Source organism: Cetorhinus maximus, chromosome 4, assembly GCF_964194155.1.
Source record: "Cetorhinus maximus chromosome 4, sCetMax3.hap1.1, whole genome shotgun sequence".
In the NCBI taxonomy this organism is placed as follows: Eukaryota; Metazoa; Chordata; class Chondrichthyes; order Lamniformes; family Cetorhinidae; genus Cetorhinus; species Cetorhinus maximus.
This window is the reverse complement of record NC_135882.1, coordinates 105,023,426-105,050,686: the sequence shown is the minus strand read 5'-3', so window position 1 is coordinate 105,050,686 and position 27,261 is coordinate 105,023,426. Positions and strand designations below refer to the sequence as shown.

The window sequence follows — 27,261 nt, the reverse complement described above, 5'->3', positions numbered from 1 at the left end:
CTGACTTGACAGACCCACCTTGGGAGAAAGTGCCCTGTCAGACCAAACTTATATTCTGGGGGTGGGGGGCAGGTGCAGGGTGGAATGGAACCTGTTACACCGGAAGCAGATCGGACGAGGAGTGGGCTGTTTAAAAGGCCCACCTCAGTTCTCTGGGACATCATCCCAGTATATTTTATATTTTAGGCCCTCTAGCCCTGACTGCCTGACCCCCTCACACCTCCACCCACTCCCCATGCCATGTCCATGTCAACTGATGGCACTTCCATGTCCATTCACTCAATATACCCTCAGTACAGAACCAATGAACCCTATAATAACAATGGCATGTGTTGAGCTGCTTAAAAACACCCATTCATAATTTACTTTAAAAAACTGCTTTTGCTACAACCCTATAAAAGTGTCAATCAACTAGAGCTTTAAAGTATCAATAACAACACTTGACACCTCTTTATCTTCTGAAAATAAACCTTGAGCCATTGACAAAAGAGATCAAAGTATAAAATAGCTTATTGTAACATCAGGCAAATTTTACCCTTCTCCCTAGCTGTGACAACAAAGTAAAACCTTTTATGGGAGTCTGGACCCAAGCATACATGGTAAGTTGGCATGGAGGGTATGTGAGATCATTGCAGGTGGGTGGGGGGGCATGAGGTGGCATGGAGGTATGAATGGCCATTTCAAGTAGGGGCTGCATGAATTGGCATGGAGAGAGCATGGGGGTCATGAGGAAGGCATTCTGACCTTACCTTTCAAAATGTTCCCGAATCCAGATTATGGTTCATGACTGTTCTGAGGGGTCATGAACCATTAGTCATGGAAAAGCTGGCCTGACTCCATAAAGATTGCAGGGGGCTAGGGGATGCCTACCTCCACAACAGGACTGGCCAGATCAGGAGTTCAAGGTGCAAGCTCACTCCCCTGTGCCCTTTTCTTGAGCCACCGAAAATTGGAGACACAGAGAATGAGAGTGGAAATCCCGGAATCGGGTCCAATTTTCCATTTCTAAATCCCCACTGCCTCCATTCTAACACAGTCAGAGGAATGAAAATCCAGGCTAAACAAAAAGAGGTTAAATGGTACTGTATTAATCAGCTTAAAATTGTGACAGAGCACATAGATTGCTTGTGATTACAAAGTAAAGAAACCATGATGGAACAGTACCTACTTTGTGCAGGTGTGGCCCTAGCATCCATCATCTGTGGCACATCCGATCCAACAAACATGGTAAATTTCATGGACTCAAACGTCCTTTGTAATTTGAGCAATTATACAGGTATTGTGTATGGCAACTGGCCAGAATAGCAAGGAAGAACGAATATGACAAACATGTGACTGGTGCCTTGGTACAAGAAGGTAAAGGTGTTTGTGTCACCTGTACTTGCTATGACTCTGAGATACTGCAAAACATGAATGAAATATATTGGCTTCCATGGATCAAAGTTGACAGCCAATGGAAAGGTGAACCAGTGACATGTCCTATTCCAAATAAAGAAGTTAGCATGTTGTGACGGGCTCACTTCTTGCTTTATCAAGGGATATGGGGAACAGGCTGGAAAGTGGAGTTGAAGCTGATGATTAGCAGTGATCGTATTGAACTGCAGAGCAATCCTGACAGGCCACTTGGTCTACTCCTGCTCCAATTTTTAATGTTCTTATGTTTATAATCAATGAAACGATAGTTGCCAGTAGTCAATGAAACAATACTTTTGTGCTACAAAAATAAAAATAGCTGGAAAAACTCAGCAGGTCTGACAGCATCTGCAGAGAGAAATGCAGTTAATGTTTCGAGTCCGTATGACTCTTCATCAGAACTGAGGAAATACTTATGTGCTGCTGACCAAGTGATCACTGAAGCAAACCCATACAATCGCATTATGAGCTGTGACAAAATGAGGAAGGTCATTAAGTTTCTGAGGAAGAAAACATCACTTGTGCAGAACAACAACAGGGTCTAAGATTGGGCTAGCAGTTTATAATTCTGAACAAATGCAATATATTAATGCATACTATGAACTTTTGCCAGTGTTACTTCATTTTAATAATGTTACTTTACTCATGCCCCTGTGTACTGAAATGTAGGTCACCTTTTTTAAACAAATTATTGTGCACAAGTCGAATTGTTTTTTAAGTGGAAACTCTCAAAACTCAATGTATTGAGAATAATGATTCAGAACCCAGCTTTGGTTACCACAACTACTGGTATCAGCTTTGGTACATCACCACCATGAGTGGAGCAAAGAAACGTGGGGAGAGAGCAATTTTGGATGGAATATGAATAGGTATGGTGGAAAACTTAGCAGATGAAAACCACATGGATATTAAGGCTATAGGAGTTAATCTTAAGTATTTGAGGTCTCTTCCTCCTCGAAGACAGGGCTGTAACCTTGGTGACACCATTTATATTCAACTAGTGAGCAGCTATTATATACAAGTTTATAAGTGAGTCCACAAACTGTATCCCGTTACTGAAGCTGAAAAAAACATCAGCTCTTTTAGGACATGTTTGGACATGATCAGGAATCTGGTGCAGTGGTGATTTGATCAAGAACAGGGACATTAAAGAGGACAGGGGAAGTAAGTGTGCTTCGTGCTGATTGGATTAGGCTGTGTATAGCTTCATTTTCAGGTGTATAAAGAATGAAAAATCAGGCTGTTTAGTGTAGAAAATTTTAAAGGTGAGATGTAAAACACAGAGGAGGGAGGGAACAGATCTATTGCACAATATCAAGAGGCGCATCTTTATCCAGGATAGAGTGGGTGATGTACTTTCTGCTTGGCTCTGTATCCCATCACTCATGTATTGTAATATGTTAAGCTTTACATGGCTTATATGAAGTATTAATGCATCCAGTTGGAGTTGAGTTGAATTCCCTACACAAGGTTGTCTTGTAAATTGGGCGTCGGGCATCATTAATATGAATCAGATTCTTGAGGGTTCCAGTGCATGAAAATGGGAGGACTGTAGGGCATATGATTTTTTAAATAGGACATGGACTACTAGAGCACCAATGCAAATATGCAGTCAGTATTGAGTGGTAATCTAGGAAGAATATCAAGTGGATAAAATAAGTACAGATAAATTTACTAAGGTGAAGTAAAGGATAAGTGAAACTTTAGTTATGAGGAAAGACCAGAGAAATTAGGGATCTTTTCATTACAGCCAAATTATAAAAGGTTTTAATAAGGTAAATAAGAAAAATATTTCCACTGGTTGGTGACAATAACTAGAAGGCATAAATTCAAGTCCATGACCAAAATTTTGAAAGGAGAAGTTAGAATTTCTTTTAAGCAAAAAGTTGTTAGGATACAGAATGCCCTACCAGAAACAATGTTGGAAGCAGAACTATTATAATCTAATGGGAAGTGGATAAACAAAACAGATATTAGAAAAGATATGGAAAAGGGCAGGGGAATAGAATGGAGCAGATAGCTGTTTGGACAATATGTGCAGTAGCCTCTGTCCATGCAGTAAAATTCTATGATGCTACTTAGCTGCTCTCATTTACATAAGATTGGTGACGTTCTCAAGGCCCACATGAGCAGACAGCAATGACATCTCGACTGATAGTATTTCAATCTGAAAGACAGTGCTTCAATGTCCTTCATCCTTTTTCAAAACTATTCATAGACGCGTGGTCATTGGATAGTGAACTGCCATATGAATCATTACCTGTCTTTCAACCTTGACAAATCTTCCCATCATACTTTGGTCTTCAGCATCTGGATCAGAACTTTTGGCTACATCGGGATCAATTCTGATTGTTACACATAAAGAAAAGCAATGTTAAGAGAGGTTTCAAATGATCTAAGATAGATAAAGCAAACATAGTATAATAATGACACACATGACCTTGTGAATCAAAATATTTAACCCCATTTTCTGCTGCTCAATTTTTCCATCCTGTGACTTATTTGTAGAGTTATTGCATATAATGTCTTGCTATATTTAAAAAAATAGTTATAAAGTTTACACCACTACGAGTTAGGGGTGGATCATGTGAATCTACATGTGTGCAATTCCAGGAAGGCATCGGAAGAGAATAATGGGGCACTTTTTCCAAATAGATATTACATTTATCAGAATTACCCGAGTTTTGCTCTATTTACCATTTATACCACTTCTAATGGTAAAAATTGAAAGATTGTTTCTACAAGATTAATTATAACAATGGGGATCTTGAAGTAGTTACTGAAAGATTAATTGGGAATAGGCAGTTTTCATTATTACTGATGTTCCACATAACTTACCCAATTTGGAAATCTATTCTTGGTGTAAGAATCCACAACTTTTCTGACATATTCCCACTGTAACTTTAGCGGGAATGTGCTGGAAGGACCAGAAATTAGACCAGGACCCAAACATGCTGGGTCTGGCATAAAATAGGCATTTCTAGGGTGTCAGTTGGAACCAACCTCCCAAGATAAAGCATTGGTATATAAAAAAAATTCAATGCAGCCCACTTATAAGGAGGGCTATCATGCATCCCCCACTCAGCTTTTCCAGGTGAAGATGCAGTCCAGCAAGCATCTGCCGCCAAAAAGGCATGGTTTACTTTAGTAAAAGGTCAGGAGCAGGAGTTTTTTCCCCGGCACCACAGCACTCCCAAGGGATGATGCCTGACCCACAATCAAACCCAACCCATTCACCTTCCTCCCACATGACATATTTGAGGTGCTAATGAATTTCTATTCCTTTGTTTTCATAATAAACTGACATTAAAAGGTACAATTGTACAAGTGAGCACTGTGATCCAACAGAATAGCCAAAATAATGATTTTTTCCCTCTATGGTTTGTACCCTATGTAGGCAGTGAAATCTAGAGGATTAATAAAGAATAATATAAAAATATTATGTTACATAACTCACTGTTTGCCCAGTACTACAATATTAGCAAAGACCTAAATATTAATATATACTTAATTTAATTAAGTAAGTGCCTTACTTAGGTGACTGTTGTAAAGGGTATACAAAACCTCCTTTTGAGTTTGATTTTTTCTGCTTGGGAGTTGATGGAGGTGCAGGAGCAAGAATCATATCAATCCTGAGAAAAAATGAAGAATGACAAATCATCCAAACTCACATTATAATTACAATGATTCTACACATTGAAACTACTATTAACACCAAGTGCAGCAAGATAAATAACTCAATCAGCATATTCTAGCAATTCATTCATAAAAGCAATGCCAAAGTTCATTCCCAAAAGAATGTTGGTACCATTAGTGACGCATCAAAGCAAATAGAAAATAAGGAAACCCATTTGTAACTCTCCTACTCACACAAAAAAATCAAAATTTAAAATTATAATCCTACATTGCCATTTAACGATGCATCTTTGACACTATTACCAGAGTTCAGTTTGAGATTAATATTAAGATACAATGTGACACCCTAGCCGAATCAATGCTAATCGCCTAGAATATGCTGGAGAAGAACAGCTTGTGGCATTTATTAGTTAGTTTTTTGCCTCACCCTTCACCTGAAAAATGTTTGTATTGTAAATTGCTGGATGTGTAAACTGGTGCAGCACAGCGAGGCCTATGGTGCACCTGGGTTCCTAGTGAATGAATGGACCAACAATCTATCTCCTTAACCAATACGAATAGAAAAAGGATCACAGCCAATGGCAGAGAAGGAAATAGTGATAGTTTCTAGTACAAGTAACCTGATACACTTTGTAGCAATAAATGTCCCTCTGTTAGTTCACTTCAGTTCTCTTTGTTTTGTAAGTGCCTTTACCTAACAGATACAAAAAGGTGCCTTCAAAAGTACAATGCATTGGGACAAAAAGTAACACACTGAGTTAGCTTGTAAGGTTGTAGCAACTGCAGGAAGAGAAAAGTATCAGTTAACTTTATATGTTCAAGTGAAGAATCCTGCCCTTTAGCTTCTTGATGAACTAGCTATGCAAGGCTGTTAACTTGTCAGCTAATTAAGGAATTCTATTTCAAATAATTACATCAATTGATAATCTCAGACTCTGGTCATTGCTATTGTTTGTCCTCAACATCCGCTAGTGCTGACTCATAGGGCAGGGTTTTCCCCCTGTTGGGGGCGAAGTTGAAGTGCGGGCGCGTGGAGGCACACCTCTGATCGGCATCCCCAATTATGGGGGCACCGCCATTTTGCATGGGCAGGTCGATTAAGGCCCACCAAGTGTGACGTCTGCACGGAAGCGCTATCCATCCCTGTGCGGGTGGAGGGGGGGGTGGGGGATTCCCTAAACCTAAGAGTGTGCTCTTTCGCGCATGCGCACGAAAGAGCGCACTCATCCCCCTGAGGCTAAGTGCTGCCTCAGGGAGATCACCTCTACTGTCAAAAATATTAAAAATAAAAAAAAATACCTGACATGTCCCCTCATGTGACACTGTCACATGAGTTGGGACATGTCCATAATTTTAAAAAATATTTTAATTAAATTTTTAAAAACCTACATGAAACCTCATCCTGCCAGTGGATGAGGTTTCATGCTTTTTCTAATTCCCGCCAGGGCTCCTGGCCGGCCCACCAACCTTAAGGTTGAACGGGCAGGTCCGTTAATTAGTTTAATGACTCTGTCAACGGCCTCAATTGGCCATTGACAGGTCGGCGGGCGCACAGCTCATTTTGCTGAGCCCCTGCCTACCTGAAAATTTAAATGGGGCGTGGTGATGTCGGGAGTTCCGCCCGACATCACCGTGCATCATTTTATGCGTCGGCGAGCGGGCCCCACCCAACGCTGGGAAAATCCTGCCCATAGTGATACACTGAATTGCCCATTGTCATCAAGAGATGTTAACGTCTATAATGTTATTGGAAATTATTTTAATGTGGAGTTGTAGTAGGGTCTGTGTTTGACTGTGTGTGTCTTCTGGGTGCTTTGATGTATAGTAGTTTGAGATGCTAATTGGGTAAACAGTAAGGAGGATAGAAGGTAAAGTGCAAATTGGCATTTGTTGAATAAAATTGCAAGGAACTTCATTTTGAATTTGTAAGGCTTTGCCTTTGAACATATAAAGGTAACTGATACTTTTCTCTTCCTGCAGTTGCTATTAACCTTACAAGCTAACTCAGTGTGTTACTTTTTGTCCCAATGCATTGTACCTTTGAAGGCACCTTTGCCTGGTGTCAGTTTAAAGTCTATGCGTTATTGTTGCCTTGATGAAGATTTACCTGGGAGCGATTAATTTGGGGATTTGTTTTAAAGTTATTATGGCAGTAATTTGTAGACTTGTATGTGTGTTTAATTTGTTGTTAAATTAATAAATGTTTGATTAAGTCTTATATATAAAAACCTCTTGAGGCTCGGTGGTCTTATTCCTAAATTCAGAGCTGCATTTCAAACATACCAATTGAAAATATGGCCAAAATATTGCTGTCAGCGTGTGGGGGTGAGCCCAACATGCCAACGTGCAAAATGACATGCGATGACATCGGACGTTCGTCCCTACGTCATCGTAGGCAGTCGCGTGCCCGTCGAACTGTCAACGGCCTATTAAGGCCATTAAAAAAATGATTAAAGTTGTTAGCAATGCTGCCAACCCAACCTTAAGGTTGGCGGGCAGGCGAAGAGCCCCAAGTGGCCTTCACATATTTCATGGAACCTCATCCACGGGTGGGGTGAGGCTTCTGAAGGTTTAATTAAATAAGTTTTGCTAAATGTACAAACATGTCCCGTCTCATGTGACACTGTCACATAAGGGGACATGTTTAAATAATTTCTCTGTTCATTTATTCAAAAGTTTTATTATGAACTTAATCTCCATGAGGCAGTTCCGTGCCTCAGGAGATTGCTGCACTCTTTCATGCACATGCAAAAGAGTGCAGGCCCCGACTCTCCCTCTTCCGCCTGCCTGCACAGGTAGCGCTGAGCCTTAATTGGCCCACACATGTAAAATGGCGGCACGCAGCGGATCGTGGATGGCGATCGGCTCTGCGCCCGCCCCCGCCCCCGCCCACTCCCTCCCAGCCAGCCCGACATACGTAAGGTGCTTCTCTATAGGTTATGACAGTTGTTCAAGTATCCCTCTGGGATTTCAACAACTCAGCCTTTACCAACTGCTGTGTCATCATCCCCATATAATCTTTGCTATGATTTGTTGTTCAACTGCTAGATAACTGTACATATATGCCTGTCTATTCAGCTTTCGTCTACACAACTTTAACTTTAAACTATGATTTGTAACAAATAAACAATGTTTAGTGCATGACTTTTTGTCTGGCTCTTCCCTTGATGAAAGAGTCAATTCACTCACTCAACAGCTTAAGTGTACCCAATCGCGGGTTAGTAAACATAATTAATTTTGATCCAAACTGGTGATATGGTGAGCTATGCCTGACATCACTCATCCCTATACCTAAGATGGGAAGTAAAACTCCAGACAGTTCCTTAGTAAAGATTCACCTGGTTCCTTGGCATATAATTGTCAGGATATTGATACCCCAGCTTTCTTACACCATTCTCAATAAAGCAGTTTGTTGCTCAGCACTCCTTCGCCAGTCTCCATATTCACTGTGGCTACAGTATTTACAATCTACCATGTGCACTGGAGCAACTCACTAAGGCTATTCTAGCAGCAGCTCCCAGTTTTGTGATTGTTACCACTGGGAAAGTCAAGAGCAGCAACATCAGGGGAACACTATCATCTATAATCTCCCCTCCAAGTCACATGAAATCTTGATCAGGACATATATCCTTGTTCTTTCACGTTTTGGGTCAACATTTTGAAAATCTCCACCTAAGACCTATGTGAACACCATCAGTACAAAGGCAGCAGCAATTCAGTGACAGCCATCATCTTCTTAGGATTACGAAGGATGGGCAATAAATGTGGCCTCTCCAATGCCACCCACAGGCTGTGAATCTTTTCATAAACAAATGATAACATTTAAACATTTAAGGAGGTGCTAATTCTCATTTTCGTATGCTTTGTTTTTCACCATTTACCTTGACTGGAGATACTTTATCCTTGAAAGCATATCCAAATGTCCTGCTGAGTACTGTTCAATAACATCCTTCACATCATAAGGTCGTAAAGTCTCTTTGAACTTTTTCTTGTTGAGGAAAAATTTCAGGATACTGAAGAGAAAGGAAGATGGTTTTTATTTTCCTTTCAATGATTCAAAAATCAGAGACATCCAGCCATCGTTTATGTTAGAAAATTGTTTATTCTTCATAGAATGCTGAGAAAGAGAATGTGTATACCTGCATGTTCTCTAACAAATGTTCAATCATTTTATAATAACCAATTTTATGAATTAAAATATGCAATTCCCCGGTGCTGTGACTGAGACCATATCAATCTTATGCAGCATACTTATTGTCATATGGTATGGTGGTGAAATAGGGAAATGCAAACCCATTAGAAACTGGGAGCAGCTGTGGACAATTTGCTATAAGGACTGTAATTCCATAGAGAGTATGATGTGTATTAAGTAAAAAAAGGGAACATTCCTTTCAGTAGTTTAATGTATAAGTTGCCCACAAAAAAAACTAGTGGTTAGTCAAAAATGCTTTTAGTCATTTGTTACAGCAAATGTCTTAAAACATGTCATTCTTTCAGCTATTAACTGGAAGTGCGAATTTTATTTTTTTCCAAGTTGTTGGTCTCTATGGGGATCATAGCAGTAATTTTTGATTTGTCTAATCTTTTCTTCTTTTCAAAATTGGTGGTGTCTTATATTTTAGACTTTGTCCCTTTACCTAGATCTCACAATAAACATGTTCCAAAGCATCATTTTCCAGTAATTACTGTACTAATTTCATTTGAACTGTAGGAATGTTTGGGCTTTACTCTATGGTTAATATGAAGTACAATGAATCCAGCTGCTCTTACTTTTGCAGGATAAAGGAAGCTCTTTCTAAATGGCAGAAAGAGTGCTTTTTTTCTCACACACATGCCAAAAAAGAAAGCTCCTGGAGTTAGATTTTATCCAAGGAATGATGTAACACAATTAGACCATTGTTTGGATCAACTGCACCATGTAATTCAAGAAACAATTGAGCAAAAAGCAATGTGATTTTTTTTCCCTATATCAAGTGTTCCCTATACCTGTAAAATAGTAATGTCTTGTTGTCCACTACTACCTTTGAGATTAAAAATAACATCTCCTTTTGAGCATTTGATATTTAGCATTTTCAGGTGTGGCTGTATAGTTGGCTTTCTTATCATTTTATCAGTACTATAAAGTGAAAGCCAGGTGATACTGCACACTAAGTGCATCCAGATGAAGGCCACAAGTAAACAGATCATGCACTTTAATCCTTCATGAATGAAAAGCCACAGTGGTATCATTCTTTCAGATTGGCAAGACAAGCTTTGAAAGTGCCAGCTGCACAACAAAGATTAGCCGTTCCAAGAAACAGTGCCATCCCATAACATAAATTTTTCTTTCCTAGGACTTCAAAATGATAAAGCTCATCATCTCTCTCAGTTTCTTCCACAATCTTCAATCTTTTCACACCCAACTCTTGCATCACCTGCTACGTGATTTGTTTTATCTTCTCTCCAACATCTTTGAATCTTGCTGGTGTCTGGCATATTGGGTCCTGGTGCTTCAACCAGGTTTCTCATTTTTTGAAGAGCAGCAAATAACGTACAACTTAAGTGATGCTAAATTCCCAGTGTTGGTCCATGCTCAAAGAACATGCACAACAACATTGCATTAGTTACCCATACTGCGATCCCTTCGAGCACAGCTCAATGTTAGAAGTATGAGAACTCTGAATTTACCCTTTCAACACAGTTCTAAACCGCATTTATCTGGATACCATTTATTTTGGTTCAAGATAATAAAAATTGAAACCAGTCAGTCAACGTTGCACTTCATGCTACCTGGATTCTGTTACTGTGTTGGGATGATATTACTAATAATTACCAGGCCTTTTATTATTTGTTCTTGGGGTGTGGGCAACTCAGTAACTACTGCCATCCTTTTAGATTAAGAGTCAATCACATAGCTTGAGAGTGGAATCACAAGTAAACCTGACTAGATAGGGTTGACTGGTTCTTTCCATAAAGCTGAAGTAATCGGGATTTTATGAGAGCTTTCATTGTTGTTTCATCTGGTGCTTTATTGGGTTTAATTTTACTATTTATTATAGATGTGACTTGAACTCACAACCTCTAGGTTACTTCTTTGGTATAAAATTGACTAGGCTACTGACCTTGATGTAGGCACTGTGGTTTCCCTTAGCACAGAAAATTCACACTAAGCATAACCTCAGCCTAATGCTTACACGATTTATACACTGAAGCGGCAAATTCCACCATAGGTGGTCAAATTACCAGAGTGAGAGATCAGTTGACAGGAGTAACAGAAAACGAGAAAGAAATGATCCCCATTTTCCAGCTCAGCACATCTCTGGGTTATCTGGATGATCGAAGGAGACGGAAGGAGGAGAAGGGCTGATGTTACCTGATGAAATTCAGCACAACCTAAACCACAGGGAGTTGCACACTAGAGTCAAACCACATAGCTGTGATTCACAGATTACATGTTTAAGAGATTAATTCTTTTTGGCATAAAGGTGTGTCAATGTCGCATAGAACTCACTGCTGCTGCTTCAGTTACATGCTAAAGTATGACAACGATTGTGAGGTTTTGATGTCAATCCGTTGAAATTGAAAGTTTAAATTTCACAGAAATTTCCAATTGCAACTGGGTGTCTCAGAGGAAGGATAGATATGAATTCTTGACAGATTCTATTACATCTCTAGGGAAGTGATTAACTGGAGTGCTGAATGATTTTTACATAGACATCCTGTTGATTGAATGGAAACTCTTTTTTTGCACTTCTCATTATTTGTTGTGTACAATGATTGTTGTTGTAATGACAAAGTTTCAGTAAAAAAATACAAAAAATAACTAACAAATCAGAAATAAAGGTGGAAATCTTTCGCTTGGTGTAAAATCACAGTAAATGACTGCTTTTTTACATAATTCTACACTTACATCTGGACTTTGCAGTGTTGGAGAAAAGGGGCTGTAACAGACAAAAAGGGACGGGTGTACACCAAAGTCTGTCTTTGAGGTCAAGTGGGTAACACTGGGATCTTATTACAGTAGAAATGAAACACTACATTTTAACAGACGAGTTGCAACTTTCATTGGCCACAAATAACGTAGCTCATTCATGACTTAATTAACTATTCATGATACCATTTTATACCTACTGGATAGAAGTCACTTCTTCCCACAACATCCAAGCACAGGATCTATATTTTTACCCTTGCTGTCATGTTAAAGTATTGTTTTTTCAGCTTAATTTGTGAAAAGCAATGGGAAAAAAGGTGTTGTTAGAACATAAGTGGGATCTACATTTGTAAAGCAGCATATTAAAACAGTTTTTTACCTGACCTTATTTGAGAGGATACTTAAAAAAGAAAGGAAGAAAATATTGATCCAAATTCCCCATAAAGCGTAAATAAGTGTGAAGTTATTCATTTTGGTAGAAAAAAAAAGAAAGGCAGAATATTTCTTAAATGGTGAGAGTTTGGGAAATGCGGGTGTCCAAAGGAGCCTGGGTGTCAACCAAGGAACGCAGGAACCCCTAGTTAAGTAAAAAAGAGGGAGTTGGAAGCAATATGCAAACAAATTAGGGAACTGAGTAAATATAGGATAATAATCATGGGGAATTTCAACTACCCTGATACTGGACAGAAGAAGTAGATAAAGTAGTTAAAGGGATGGAGTTCCTACAATGTGTACAGGACTCCTTTCTAACCTAATGGGTTGGATTTTACACCCCAACTCCACCCCGCATATTTGAAGGTGGGAGGGGGTGTTCATAAAATAAAGCAGTTGGCCTTTTGACCGCCTTCCCTCCCACCCCCGACCTGTCTCTCATATTACGGTGAGTGAGGGAGGCATCTGGCAGCCTACTTGCCCAGGCCTCGAGGCTCTTAAGTGACCCCCAATTAATGGCCACTTAAGGGCCACATTCTGCCTCTGCTGCTATTTTATGTGCAAGAGAGGAAGGCAAAAGCAAGGCGGGTAGCCTGGCAGCTTTCACTGCGCAGTCTGCTGTTAGGGAGGAAGAGGGCACCTCCTTTGAGGGTTCCCTGTGTCTATCAGAGGCACCCCTCCAAGATTGTAGACACCCCTTTAGCCTCCCCATCTGTTCTCTCAAACATGGCCCCCAAATCCCTACCCCTCCCCACTCCACTGGGGTCTGCCAGCCAGGCCCATCCAAAATCCCAGATTTAACTTGAAGTCCATCACTTCTTCCTTGGGAACTGCCTGTAGTCCCAGCCAATCAGACTGACCAGCAGCTTTCTAGGGCAGGACCTCTGCCCAGAACAAAGTCTCACCCTGAACCAATTAAGGCCACTCCCAATGTAATTTCATTGTGGGAAGCTGGGTTTTGAGTGGGCAGGCTGAGAACCAACTTCTCAGTTGGTGGGGGTTGGGGTGGGGGTGGGGAGGGGGGGGGTGGAAATATGGTGCCCTGTAAAATCCAACCCAAAATGTAAAAAAACCAACAAGGGAAGATTTGCCATGGGACCTAGTAATGGGGAATGAATCAGAGCAGATAAGAGAAGTAAAACTAAGGGACCATCTAGGCAATAGTGACCATAATATAATATGCTTCAGGTTTTACAATAGAGAAGGACATAAGAATAGCGAAATCCAGGTTAATGGATTGGAGGAAAGTTGTTTTTGAGGAACTGAAAATAGAGCTTGGGAAAATAAAATGGACAATAATGTTGGCGAACAACAATGTGGAACAATGGGAAATATTTTTGAAAGTGTTCAACAGGATGCAGGGAAAATATATTCTACTAAAAGGAAAGAACAAACTAAAAACTAATGAGACTCCATGGATGAATAAGAGCATAAAAGAACAATTCAGGAATAGGAAAGGGGCATACATTAAGTACCTAGACAGCATAGGAGTGCATGATGAGAGAGGATATGAAGAGATTAGGAGAGATGTAAAAAAAAAATGATGAACGCAAAGAGGGGCTATGAAATTAGATTATCAAGGAACATAAAACAAAATAGTTAAACATTTCACAAACACACTAATAGAAAAAGGAAAGCTGGAATGGGAATACAACCATTAAGGGATGCATAGGATAATACCACAGGTAACAATAGATAGCAGAAATATTAAAAAGCTATTTCACTTTGATATTTACCAGGGAGGTAAAACAGGTAGACAGGACATTGAATGATGTGGTGAGTAAGAGGTAAGTGAATTTAAAAGGGTATATATTAAATAAATTAATCAAACTCAAAAAGGATAAAACCCCTGCTTCAGCTGGATTGCATTTTTAAGGTGTTTAGGGAAGAGATAGCAGAGGCATTACTACTTATATTTAATAATTTGTTAGAAAAAGGTGCAGTGCCAGGGACTGGCAGGTAGCTAACGTAATTCCTATATTTAAGAAGGGGGCCAGAACGTGCCCAGGGAATTATAGACCAGTCAGCTTAACATTGGTGGTATGAAAAGTAATGGAATCCCCACTAAATGGGAGAATAGAGAACATCTAGCAAAGAAAAATATAACAATGAACAGTTATCATGGATTTCAAAATGACCAACCTTATTGAACTTTTTGAAGTGGTAACAGAAAGAGTATACAACGGTAATGTATCAGATGTAATTTGTTTGAATTTTCAAAAGGCCTTAGATAAACTGCCCCATTATAGGCTAATGAATAAGGTCAGGGCTTGCAGAGTCAGGGGACAAGTGGCAGAATGGGTTACTAGCTGGCTCAAGACAGAAAGCTGAGGGTGCAAATAAAGGGTAGATATTCAGAGTGGCAGAAGGTGGGGAGTGGTGATCCACAAGAATCAGGGATGGAGCCATTTCTGTTCACAATTTGCATTAATGATTTGGAGCTGGATTTTACATCCATCATGTGGATCCCATGAGTAGATGCCGAAGTGGGCATAACATCCACTCCTGCCCAGTCCCGTGGCGCTGCTGGGACATTAATTACTTTGAGGCAAGACTTCTGCCTCCATCAGTGGAAGAAATCCTGTTTCCAAAGCTGCTGGCCAATCAGATGCTGACAGCTCTTTGGTTGAGCAGCGCCACTGAGATTGGTGGAAACTGTTGGTACTGCATCCAGTTCCCAGCAACATTCGTCACTGGAGCCGGGTTTGTGGGGGGTGGAGCGAGTGGTGAGTAATGGCTGGGGCCAGGCTGGCATACAACAAATTACTGGAGAACATTAATAAACTTGAAGGATAGGCAAATAATTGGTAAATGAAGTTCAACACATAAATATGAGGTAGTGCATTTTGATAGGAAGAATGGAGAAGTCACTTGTTACTTGGAAGGTGCAAGTCTAGGTGGGGTAGAGGAAGGATGATAAAAACTTAAGAAATAGGAGCATTAGTCGGCCATTCGGTCCCTTGAGTCTTCTCCACCATTCAATACAATTATGGCTGATCTGATTGTGGTCTCAACTCCACTTTCCTGCCTGTCCCTCTGAGAAGGTGCCAGCAACAACATTCAATTTTGCAGCTTTTGTCAAAGGCATCACATTACTGTCCACAAGAAGATTTCCTCTGCATTTTGAATGCTGGGCAATGTAAAGTTAAGTTCAGGGCCAGCATTCTCTAAAAATATACTTTGTTCATTTTTCACTCATTCCATCCAAAGAGCATTGGCCTTATGTGGCATTCAAAAGAGAAGGCATAATAAAAATCATTGTTTCCCAATTATGTAGCAAGGCCTACCTTGTAGCCCTGATGACTGTTTTCAATGTTGGGATCAAATCTTCCATGAGGTCAGCCTGGTAACCCTTGTCTTCAGGCTCTTGGTCCACCTCAGCAGCAGCATCTACATTGCAATGAAAGTAGCCTTTTTAAATATCAGTTTAATTTGAAAACAAAGTTTAAATAATCTGCTATCTCCATTCATGATTTTGCTGGCTGACCGCAAAATAGCTGAACCTGTCTCCCTCTACTTGGCAGCTCAACAGTATTAACAGGATAATAGAAGCAACAATGATGACAAAATGCAAGTACAAGTATTATCTCCTATTACATTTAAGAATATGGGTAATTGACCAGAATGAAGTTCTCCTGTTAGATTTAAATCATGGTGCTGGGCCTTATAGACCAGGATGATCCCAGATTAAATTCTTCATCTGTACTGAATTAGCTGATCTCAGCCGGGAAACTATAATTGTTTCAAGCTAGCAAGGGGGAAGTTTAGCCAGGGTTTCCACTTACGTTCACTAGCTTGGTTCAATTCAGTTCAATTCCAGTTCTGAAGAAGAGTCATAATTGATTCGAAATGTTAGCTCTGTTTCTCTTCCCATAGATGCTAATAGACCTGCTGTGCATTTCCAGCATTTTCTGTTGTTAATTAGTAACTCGTCCTTCTTGCTGTTTGAGGTATTCTACTGCATATAAAATGGCTGCTATGTTTGCCTATATGACAAAACTCATGGCACTCCTCTGGAGGAATATTTCCCAGGCTGTCGGAGGCTGGTTTTAAGGCAGGGAGTCAGGAAAATTTGAAAAAGAAATGCCTTGGGTTGGACATGTTCCCGCTTCTGGCCACTTTACCTGGTGGTGGACTGAATGCTATGTCAGCAATATACCCACGTGATGGCTGTGGAAAGCCAGTTGAGGTTGTTTAGGAAGCTTTTAAGAGATACTTTCCCATGACAATGAAATTATATCAGCGAAACATGGGGCCCATGTATTATCTCTTGTCAACTCATAGGAGGTGAGTCACTTTGGCAGGAAGAATAGAAAAGCAGTATATCACTTAACTGGAGAGAGATTGCAGAACACGATGTCACAGAGAGATCTAGGTGTCCTGGTACATGAATCACAAGAAGTTAGCATGCAGGTACAGCAAGTGATTAGGAAGACAAATGGAATGTTATTGTTTATTGCAAAGGGAATGGAATATAAAAGTCGGTAAGTTTTACTGCATCTGTACAGGGCCTTGGTGAGACCAGACCTGGAATACTGTGTACAGTTTTGGTCTCCTTATTTGAAAAATTATATAACTGTGTTGGAAGCAGTTCAAAGGAGGTTCAATCGACTCATTCCGGGGATGAAGGGCTTATCTTATCAAGAAAGGTTAAACATGTTGGGCCTATATTTCAGTTTAGAAGAATGAGAGGTGATCTTATTGAAACATATAAGATCCTGAGGGGACTTGATAGGGTGGAAACTGGGAGGATGTTTCCTTTTGGGGGGGTTGGGGGGGCTGTGGGTGGTGGGGAAACCAGAACTAGGCAACACAGGTTAAGAATAAGAGCTCTTCCTTTTAAGATGGAGATGAGGAGATTTTTTTTCTCTGAGGGCCATGTGTCTGTGGAATTTTCTTCTCCCGTGGGGCAGTAGAGGCTGGGTCATTGAATTTATTCCAGACTGAGTTAGACAGATTTTTGACAGACAAAGGAGTTTGTTTCTATCAGGTCAGCAGTGCTTCAGTAGTGCCTTCTCTTTGAGAGGATTTATTGAACTAGTTAGAAATGACAGCCTACAGTCAGCTTGCCTCATGGAAGTCACTTGACTATGGCAAGCTAGGTGTACACTTAACAGGATTACATTTTCAAAGAACCAAACATCCCCCTTTTCATATTGAATGAAAGATACAAACATTCCCCTTTTCCTAGCGATCGAAAACATATTTGCATGCACGATCCTGTGTGACTGTGAGTTACTCAAGTTACCCACTACACATCCACTGTTCTCATGCATTAACAACTGTTTGTTCTACTAGGCAGTCACTGGACATGCATTGCACACAAAAGGGCAGAATCAGTAGTGGGTGGGAATAAAGATGTTTTACCTGCCTGCTTTACGGCTCGTCTGGTAGGTAAAGACCTGTCGCAAGCCCCCTAAAAGTGATGTGGTGCTGCCTGTGAAGCCTGCTGCTGATGATGGCGAGTGCTGCCCGAAGCAAGGTAGGCAAACAAACCTTGAAGTCCCGAGCGAAGTGCAGCTCACCAGGTGTACATCGCTAATGTACAGTTGTGAAATACGTCAGTGTGCAATCACGCCAAAGTGCCCAGATGATTCATATTGAGGGATGATTCTGGCAAACTGGGCTTATAATTAGATGCTAAAGTGTTGAAATTAGGTTCCCGATGTGCGGCAGCAGGGAATGCGGCCCGCCATTGACGGGTGATCGCAAACTGGTTTCATGATGGCATGAAACTGATTTTTGGCCGTCTTGCCATATTGTTCCCCCTCCCACCAGGACACCCAATGCCAACAGGGCTGGAAAATTTTGGCCAACGTTTCATGTATCAAGACAGCACTGCCTCAGTAGTGTCTTATCTGTGAGAGGATTTATTGAACTAGTTAGAAATAGCAGCCTACAGTCTGCTTGCCTCATAGCAGAGTCACATGGCTATGGCAAGCTAGGTAGTACACTCAGTAAGATTGCATTTTTAAAACCCTAAACAGAGTCAAGGGTTGAGGGGGGCAAGTAGAAAAGTGGTGTTGAGAACACAATCAGATCAGCCATGATCTTATCAAATGGTGGAGTCGACAGGCCTACTCCTGCTCCTAAGTCCTATGTTCCTATGATGGCAGAGTGGGAAGTTGGGGTGGTATGAAAGTGACATGAACTTTAAATGAGGAAAATGAAAAACCTGAGGTCATTCAGAGGCAGCAGCCTGCCGCTACAATAGTATTTCATTGACACCGCTTTCATGGTTGGTGGTCAGGGTGAAGAGATGCCTGCGGGTTCCTTCACCTCCTCTTGTGTCCATTACACTCCACCTGCTCCTTCCTCTTGTGTGCCAGTCTCTTCAGCAGCACTTTCATTGCAGCCACAGTGAAGGTTGTGTGCCATCCTTTAAATTACGCATGCTGATTTGCCCTCCCACATCCTCAGCACATCTGCTGTCCCTAATTGAATGGCAAGCCCAGAGACAGATTCTTAATTGGGCTCCTTCCAGAAGGCTGGCTACTTTCATCTCCAGGTCACAGGCCTGGACATTGTCATTCACCATTTCAGAGTTGACAAAGTTCAGCCCCTTGTCTCTGAAACACTTTGAAACATATTTGAGAAATAGGATAAGGCACTTTACAAATATAAGTTCAAACCTTCCTACAGCTTTCCGATAAAAAAGCTATGCAAATGATTTCTGGGAACTTGAGGAAAGTAAAATATTTAATCGTACCTTCTGAGCTCTGTCTGAAGCCAAAGGCTTTAATGCGAACTGCTGCTCGAAGGTCACTGAAACCCAAACTCTTCTGGTCCTTTGAAGGACTGTCCTCTACTCCATCTGTGTTTAGAGGTGTAAAAAGCTTGCTCTTAACATTGGCACCTTTGGGTCCAGCAATACGAACACGTTCCAAAAGGCTCAGCTTCTGACTGTAATGAAAAACAAATACAGTGGAATGCTTTTAAAGCATTTATTATTTAATATTCTCCCATGGAAACAGTGTAGTATTTATCAATACTGGCTTCCAATCAAAGGCCCCAAAGGTTTTAGCTGTGGCTCAGTGGTAGCACTCTGACCTCTGAGCCATAAGGATATGTGTTCAAGTGTAACTCCAGAGACTTGACCACATTATTGAGGTTGACACTCCAGTTTGGCACTGAGGGAGTGCTGCAATGTTGGAGGTGATGACTTTTGGATGAGACACGAAACTGAGGGTCTATTTACCCTTTTAGGTTGATCCCGTAGCATTATTTTGAAGAAGAGCAAGGGAGCTCTCTGGAGTGTCCTGGCCAGCATTTATTCTTCAACCAAAATCACTAAAAAAAAGAATTTGCGTACCATTATCACATTTATGTTTGTTCTGCCCTAATTGGCTGCCACGTTTCCTGCAACAATGGCTACACTTCAGCACTTTGGGATACCCTGAGATCATGAAATGCGCAAAATGTTATAAAGTCATTTTTTTTTAAGAAATGAGGTATCGTGTTTTCTGGAGAGTTGAGGGGCAGTTCTAAATTACTTCTACTTTCTTAATACCTAGAACGTAATGATAAACCAAACCTATTTCCAATTGCAGCTCACTCTGAAAAAATTCCAGCATGAGTGGAAACTATGCTAAAGCATCCTGGATTTATATCAAAAATAAAACTGCATTTGTCTGAACATTTTGAAACAGTTTATGTATTTGTAGTCTCCTTTCTGTTACTCCTTTTCCTCGATCCTTAATACAGAAAGTTATTCTGAATGAGCCCGTAACGAGTATGTTATGAAGCAAATTATCTCCAATAATGGATTTACTGCCTTTGTTCAAAAACAGCATAAAAGATGAAGAGACACACTGATAATATATGACATTTCTATAATCTGAAGCCAACATGTGGGCTCTCATGATTTGAGTTATTTATTGTGAAGGCTACAACTCTCCCATCACCTACTGACTTAATCCTTCATGATGTGAAAACCCTGCTGAATGTGTAAATATCCATATTTTAAAATGCTGAATTCCAATCACATGGTTATCAAAATGAATGACAATCTTGAACTAGCTGGCTCTATTTTTATATCGCAATGCTGATGTAACAGTTGAAAATGAGAACTGGTGAAATATAAAGAAGAGATGAGGAATGTTTTTTCATAGTACTTAGAGGTGCCAAAGGAAACTAAAGACAGGAGGTTACAGAGCTGTTACTTATACTTTAGAAAAACAGTCAAGAGTTTTGGGGGAGTGGGAGACAGCACGTGTACCAGGGAGTGGAAGGAAATTTATTAAATGCCACTCAAAAGGGCAAATAACATTTAACTCCACTAAATCACTCCACTCCCTCTGAAACTTTGTTACATTAACCCAGGTATTTATAGGTAGGAAGTGGGTTGGGGTTGGAGTGGTCAGGAAACCCAGAAATGCAGGAAATGTGGGGGTTCTGATCATAGTGTTTTTGTACACCTTTAAGAATTTGAGTATATCTCTGTATATATCACTGGAAAGGAAATGATGTAAGTATTGTTGGTTCCAGTTTTAGTTTCACTTTTGCTGTAAGCAGCAGATCAGACACAGCTTCTAGTGCTCCAAGCTTTACAACAATGCAAGACTGTTCTCATGTACCTAACCTTAATAAATGAAACCACAATGTGTTGACCCAATCCTTTATGAGAGATTGGTGCTTGTTGTCTTATACAGCAAATAAACATAAGGACTTATATCATTATAAGAACACAACATGGTATGCAGCAAAGGTACCTTCTACATGACAATGGTGGCAGCTAATAAACGTCTTTAATAAAAGTCACAATATGATGGCAAGGATGGAAAAAGATTAAGTACAGATACCACATGGTGAACAGTGATAGTTTGTGCAACATAGCATGACAAGATTCTTGACCCGCAACGAAGTTGTGGCATCAGAGATGGTTGAAAACATAGCGTGGTGACTGTGAAGATAAGCTTTGGAGATACTGCATTTGGAAAATGCTCAGATTAAAAAGTTGGTAAGCAAACGGATCTCTTATGGTGAGATTGCAATGCATAGCCTGTCAGTTCTGTGAGTGGCACAGTGCATTGAGAGGATCAGCACCGGGTTAGCTCAGTTGGGAAAGATGAGTGACCAGAGGGTGGGCTGAATTGATAGGTGAGCAAGGGAGAGTCAAAACAAAAACAAATCAAACCAACCATCATAAAAATTGGGCCAGAGAAGGTTGCAAACATGATGGGCAGCATCAGGAGTTGTTGAAAATTAAATTGAATAAAAAGCAACAACACCATTGCAAAACTGGAACCTACAATGCATACATCATTTCCTTTCCAGTGATGTATACAGAGACATACTCAAATTCTTAAAGGTATACAAAAACACTACCACGGTGCATTCCACCACAACTTGTCTTCCTTTCAGGGTCTTTGTGGTGCAGTTTCAGAAAGCAGGTACAGCAACAGTCATGCCAGGTACTGCAGCAGGAGGAAGATCAAAGGGGCATTTTTAGAATGTTTACAAAGCTCCCCAGTTTGAATCGGAGTGCAGCTGACCTACTATCCGGATTCAAACTGTTTACGCAGTGTACAGAGCTATGGTTTCTTGATTCAGGTGTGTCTGAACCAGATAAGTAAGCCATTAAGTTTCTCCTAGCAATAAGAATGAAAGTCTACAGAGGCTGAATACATCAGGATTAACAGAAGAAAAGCTAAAGGATCCCCAGAAGGAATGGACAACATTGGAAGGCCAGTTTAGAATCAGGTTAAACTTCCATATTCATCACCTACAGTTCATGTCATATTGCCAACAGCCTGAAGAATCCATAGACCACTTAGTCTGCAGACGCAGAGAAAAGGCTACTTATTGTTATTTTTCAGACAGAGAGCTAACAGACAGAATTGTTAAGTTCAAGAACGATCTTCTAGACAAGCCCAAAATAATTAGCATCTAAGAGCTACTCAGGGGTGAATTTAAGTACGAAGTGATCATTGCAGGTTTACACAGCTTACAACTCCTACATACAACCCTGATTGTTGACATGCTTACTAGAAGCAACCAAACCTGGCAACATATGGGGAAGGTGTGGACTCCTACATGCACCAAGGAAATGCCCAGAATTTCATCAGCTCTGCAAGGCAGAAAGGGTAATTGGCAGCAGCAGTGCACGAGAGCAAAGGCTGATGAAGCTACAAAGAGCCATGCACTGATTCAAACAGACCGTACACAACAGGTACCTTCAAGCAATAAGAATGGCCATTGGTATCCTGTCAAAAACATACACATAAGATGACACAAACCAAGGAATGATGATGATGTGCACAACAAGGCGAAGAGCAGTGAGCACAATGTTTCATGCCATCAATCTTGCGCAACACGTAGATGCCGTAACACCGTCAGAAGTATTTGCCAATATTCAAATCATATGTCCTAAGAAACTTGGTAACTAATCGTTATTGAACAAGCTAGACACAGGTACAAATGCTAACATACAAACCCTGCAAATTCTAAAAGACATGTACCCACAGACATGGAAGGCCATGGTGAAATCTACTGCTGTGAAACTTTCAACGTATAATGGTTTACTAATTCCAGTGCAGGAGCCATAGTGCTGGAGTGCAAATACAATCAAGCCTCCTGGTGTCACAGGCATTATACATCGTGGAAACTAATAGCCCAGCAATTGCAGGTTTACCAGCATGTCAAAAGTTCACATTGGTAATAATCCATGGAACCAAGGCAGACAACAAAAAATTACTCCTATCACCTCAGTTCACAATCTAACATAAAAAAATCCAGAATATTTCGATACGATTGGCAGTTTTCAGGAAGTTGCAACACTACACTTGCAGGAGAATGCAAGTCTGTCAATTGATCCACCATGTATGTACATAATCCACATACAATCTAACTTGAAAATAGAACTAGGCAAATTGGAAAAAGATGGAGTCATTAGAAAAGTACAAGAGCACACAGATTGGTGCAGCTTGATCTCATGTGCCATAAAGAAATACAGATAATTAAGAGTATGCCTCGATCCATGACATTTAAATGCAGCTTTGAACTATTGCTCTCACAAAATACCCACATTAGAAGAGTTAAATCTGAGATGAGCAGTTGGAAAATCCTTCTTGAAGATTGAGGACAAGCATGGTCATTGGTCAGTACATCCCGTTGAGAAGTCCCAAGAGCTTATTATGATTTGTATCTTATTTGGACAATATTGCTTTCAATGACTTCCTTTTAGACTCTCGGTTAGCTAGGATCTCTTTTTAGCTCACATGGACCGCAATTCACCATGCCAGGATGTATCTGTATGGCAGATGATATAGCTGTCGTAGGAAGAACAAAGCAAGAACACGACCATAATCTACAATTACCGATGCAAATGGCACCTAAAGAAGGATTGGTGTTCAACAGCGTGAAATGTGACATCGACATGCAGCAGATCAATTTCTCTGGTTCCATTCATTCAAGTGCCGGTATATGTCCCGAGCCAAGTAAAATAGAGGATATTAAAGCCAAGCCAGCACCCCAAGGTAAGGAAGATCTTGAAAGGTGTAGGTCTCTTTAATTTCCTGTCTCCATATATTCCCAATTTCGCTTAAACATTTTCATTGAGTCATAGAGTTATAGGACCATTACAAAGCAAGGGAGTGGTCAATAAGCCCAACAAGTCCATGCAAGCTCTATGTAGAACAATCTAGTTAGTCCCATTCCCCCATTCTATCCCTTTGGCTCTGCGAGTTTAATTTTCTCAAGTGCCTATGCAATTTCCTTTTGAAATCAGTGGCCAGCTTTGCTTCCACCACTCTTATAAACAGCAAGTTTCAGGTCATTACAACTTGCTGGTAAAGTTCTTTCCCACATTCCCCTGTATCTCTTGCCCAAACTGTGTCTCCTAGTCCTTGTACTTAATTGGAATGGACTTCCTTTGTCTACCTTATCTAAATCTGCCATAATCTTCTATGCCTCCAATAGATCTCCCTTCAATTTCCTTTACTCCAAGAAGGACAACTCATCTTCTCCAACCTAATCTTGTAGCCAGTACCCCTCATCCTTGGAATCATTCTGCTAAATCCCCTCTTCACCCTTTCAAGGACTCTCAAATCCTTCCTAAAGTGTGATGACCATAACTGGATATTACTCTCTGTCATAAAGGTTCAGTTTAAGTTCCCTGCTTTTATACTCACTACCTCTATTTATGAAGCCCCAGATCCCATATGCTTTGCTAACTACTCTCTCAATATGTCTTGCTATATTCAAGGGTCAATGCACATGAACCCCAGGACACTCTGTTCCTGCACACTCTTTAAAACTGTACCATTAAGCATATACTGCCTCTCCCTATTTCTTCTTCCAAAGTGCATAACCTCATACTTCTCTGTATAAAATTCCATCTGTCACTTGTCTGCTCATTCTGCTAGCCTGTCAATGTCCTGTTGCAGTTGATTGATACCATTTTCACTGTTTGCCACACCTCCAAGTTTGGTATCATCAGCAAATTTTGAAATTTTTCTCTGTATTCCAATATCTAATCGTGCATTTACATATTAATAAAACAGTGGTCCTAGCATTGATAGGAACACCACTGACTAACATTGTCCAGTCTGTAAAACACCTATTTACCATGACTTGCTGTTTTCTGTCCTTAAGCCAATTTTTTATCCAAGCTGACACTGATTCTCTTATTCCATGAGCTTCAATTCTGTAAACCAGCATTTTATGTGATACTTTGTCACATGTTTTCTTAAGATCCAGTTAGACAACATCTACTACATTTCCATCACAAAGCTTTTCTTTTATTTCATCCTAATATTCAATTAGATAAGTCAAACGTGTCCTGCCACTCAGTGCTAGCTCTCCTTAATTAATTCAAATGCCTCCAAGTGCCTGTTAATTGTTCCCTGGCTTTTGTCTCTAACCTTACCCTCCACTGATTTTAAACTGATTGGCCTGTAGTTACTAGGAATGTCCGTACACCCTTTCTTCAACAAGGGTGTCACTTTTGCCACTCTGACATTTCCCCCATATCTAAGGAAGGTTGGAAGACCATGGGAAGCCCTTCCACTATCTCTACCCCACTTCCTTTAGCAACCTCTAAGGCAAGTCTTCTGGACCAGGCAACTTATCTACACTTAGGATAGCCAGCCTATCACGTACATCCTGACTATCAATTTTCACCTCATCCATTACCTCTACCATTTCTGCCAATAGATATTTTATCAGCATCCTTTTCCTTAGTAAAAACCGATACAAAGTACGCATTGATTATTTCAGCCTTGCCCTGCGCCTCTAGGTACAAACATACAAATTAGAAACAGGAGTAGGCCATTTGGCCTCTCAACCCTGTTCCAACATTTGATAAGATAATGGCTGATCTGGTTGTGTCTTCAACTCTACTTTCCTGTCTATCCCCTATAACCTTTGACTCCCTTGTTAAGCAAGAATCTGTCTATCTCAGCCTTAAAAATATTCAACAGCCCTGCCCTACCACTCTCTGAGAAAGAGAATTCCACATAATAATGACCGTCTGAGAAAACAAAATCTCATCTGTTTTAAATGGAAGACCCCTTATTTTGAAGTTGTGCCCCTTAGTTCTAGTATCTCCCACAAGGGAAAAAATCCTCTCAGCATCCAGCCTGTCAAGCCCCTCAGAATCTTATATATTTCAATAAGATCACCTCTCAATCTTCTGAACTCCAATGAGCATAAGCCCAACCTGCCCAACCTTTCTTCATAAGAAAACCCCTTCATACCAGGAATGCATCAAGTGAACCTTCTCTGAATTGCTTCTAATGCAATTATATCCTTTCATAAGTAGGGAGACCTAAACTGGACACAGTGCTAAAGATGTGGGGCGGAATTGACTGTGTCTGCTGGCACTGGGCGTGCTCGGCAGCGTGAGTGGACAATAAGACGAGGAGGCCAAAAATCGGTTACACAACATCGTGAAACCAGTTTGCGATCATCCACTCAGCCTGTCGATGGCAGGCCGCGTATCCTGCCATCAGATGTCAGGAACCTCATTTTAATACATCTGCATATCTTATAAAGTCAGCTGCTGGGATCATCCCCTGCTGAATTGCCCGCAAACACACCGATGTGTTTCATAATAGCATATACAAGGCATGTACTTGGCAGGCTGCACTTTGAGGGGAGCTCGGAGGTGAGTACACAGTAACATTGCGCAGGTTGCCTGTTGGACTTTAAGTTTGTGTTGTGTTGGAGGCGTGCGGGCAAGGGCTGCCCTCCGGTTGAGGTGACTTGGAACTGGGGGCAAGGGCTGCCCTGCTGTTGAGGTGCATTGGAGAGTGAGGGGAAGGTCTGCTCTGCGGTTGAAGGTAGTACACAAGCACGTGCGGGGTCAGGGGGAGGGAAGCGGCCGCGCATTATGGAAACCTTGTATAAAGTGACAATTCCTCTGCAGCTGAGACAGTTCAGATGCAGCCACATTGACATGCGTGGAGTCAGGCCTACCCATTCAAGCAATGCAGAGGCATAAAAGTGCCATCAAGTGCTCCAGAGCTTTTCACTTCTTGGGCACAGACTGCAGAACAGTTGGACGACTGGGCACATTGTACAATCTCCTTGCTGAAGCTGGCCATGGAGCAGTCACTGCTGGAGGTGCTCACAACCCCTTGCAATGTCATCATCCTCATTTGCACCAGTCTCCCCCATGGTTCAAGCTAACAGCACAGTATTGCAGTGTTGGTTAGGAGAATGTCTGTGCCTGAACTGAGAGCACAGCATGCAGTCCAATGGACAAAGCTGCTTCCAATTGTTCAGGTGGAGTGGGGCGGAGGTGGGTGGGGTTTCGGGCAGTCATGCAGCGCACTAAACTCTGGCCACCCAAGTGGTGGCCAGCACTCTCCAGGATGCATTAAGGGGCCTTCAGACTTAACCAATAGATGTTCTTAATACACCCATGC

General features: G+C 40.9%; 1 protein-coding gene across 1 annotated transcript in view; it reads right to left on the bottom strand.

The window, feature by feature from the left end:
- Positions 1–27,261, bottom strand: part of kcnq3 (potassium voltage-gated channel, KQT-like subfamily, member 3) — a 536,749-nt gene that overhangs the window by 12,764 nt on the left and 496,724 nt on the right. Inside the window, exons 10-14 of the mRNA XM_078540589.1 lie at positions 19,101–19,294; positions 15,679–15,781; positions 8,931–9,062; positions 4,947–5,045; positions 3,674–3,758 (exon numbers count right to left, since the gene is read on the bottom strand). Of these exons, the coding sequence (XP_078396715.1) occupies positions 3,674–3,758; positions 4,947–5,045; positions 8,931–9,062; positions 15,679–15,781; positions 19,101–19,294 (613 nt within the window). The remainder of the gene's footprint in view (positions 1–3,673; positions 3,759–4,946; positions 5,046–8,930; positions 9,063–15,678; positions 15,782–19,100; positions 19,295–27,261) is intronic.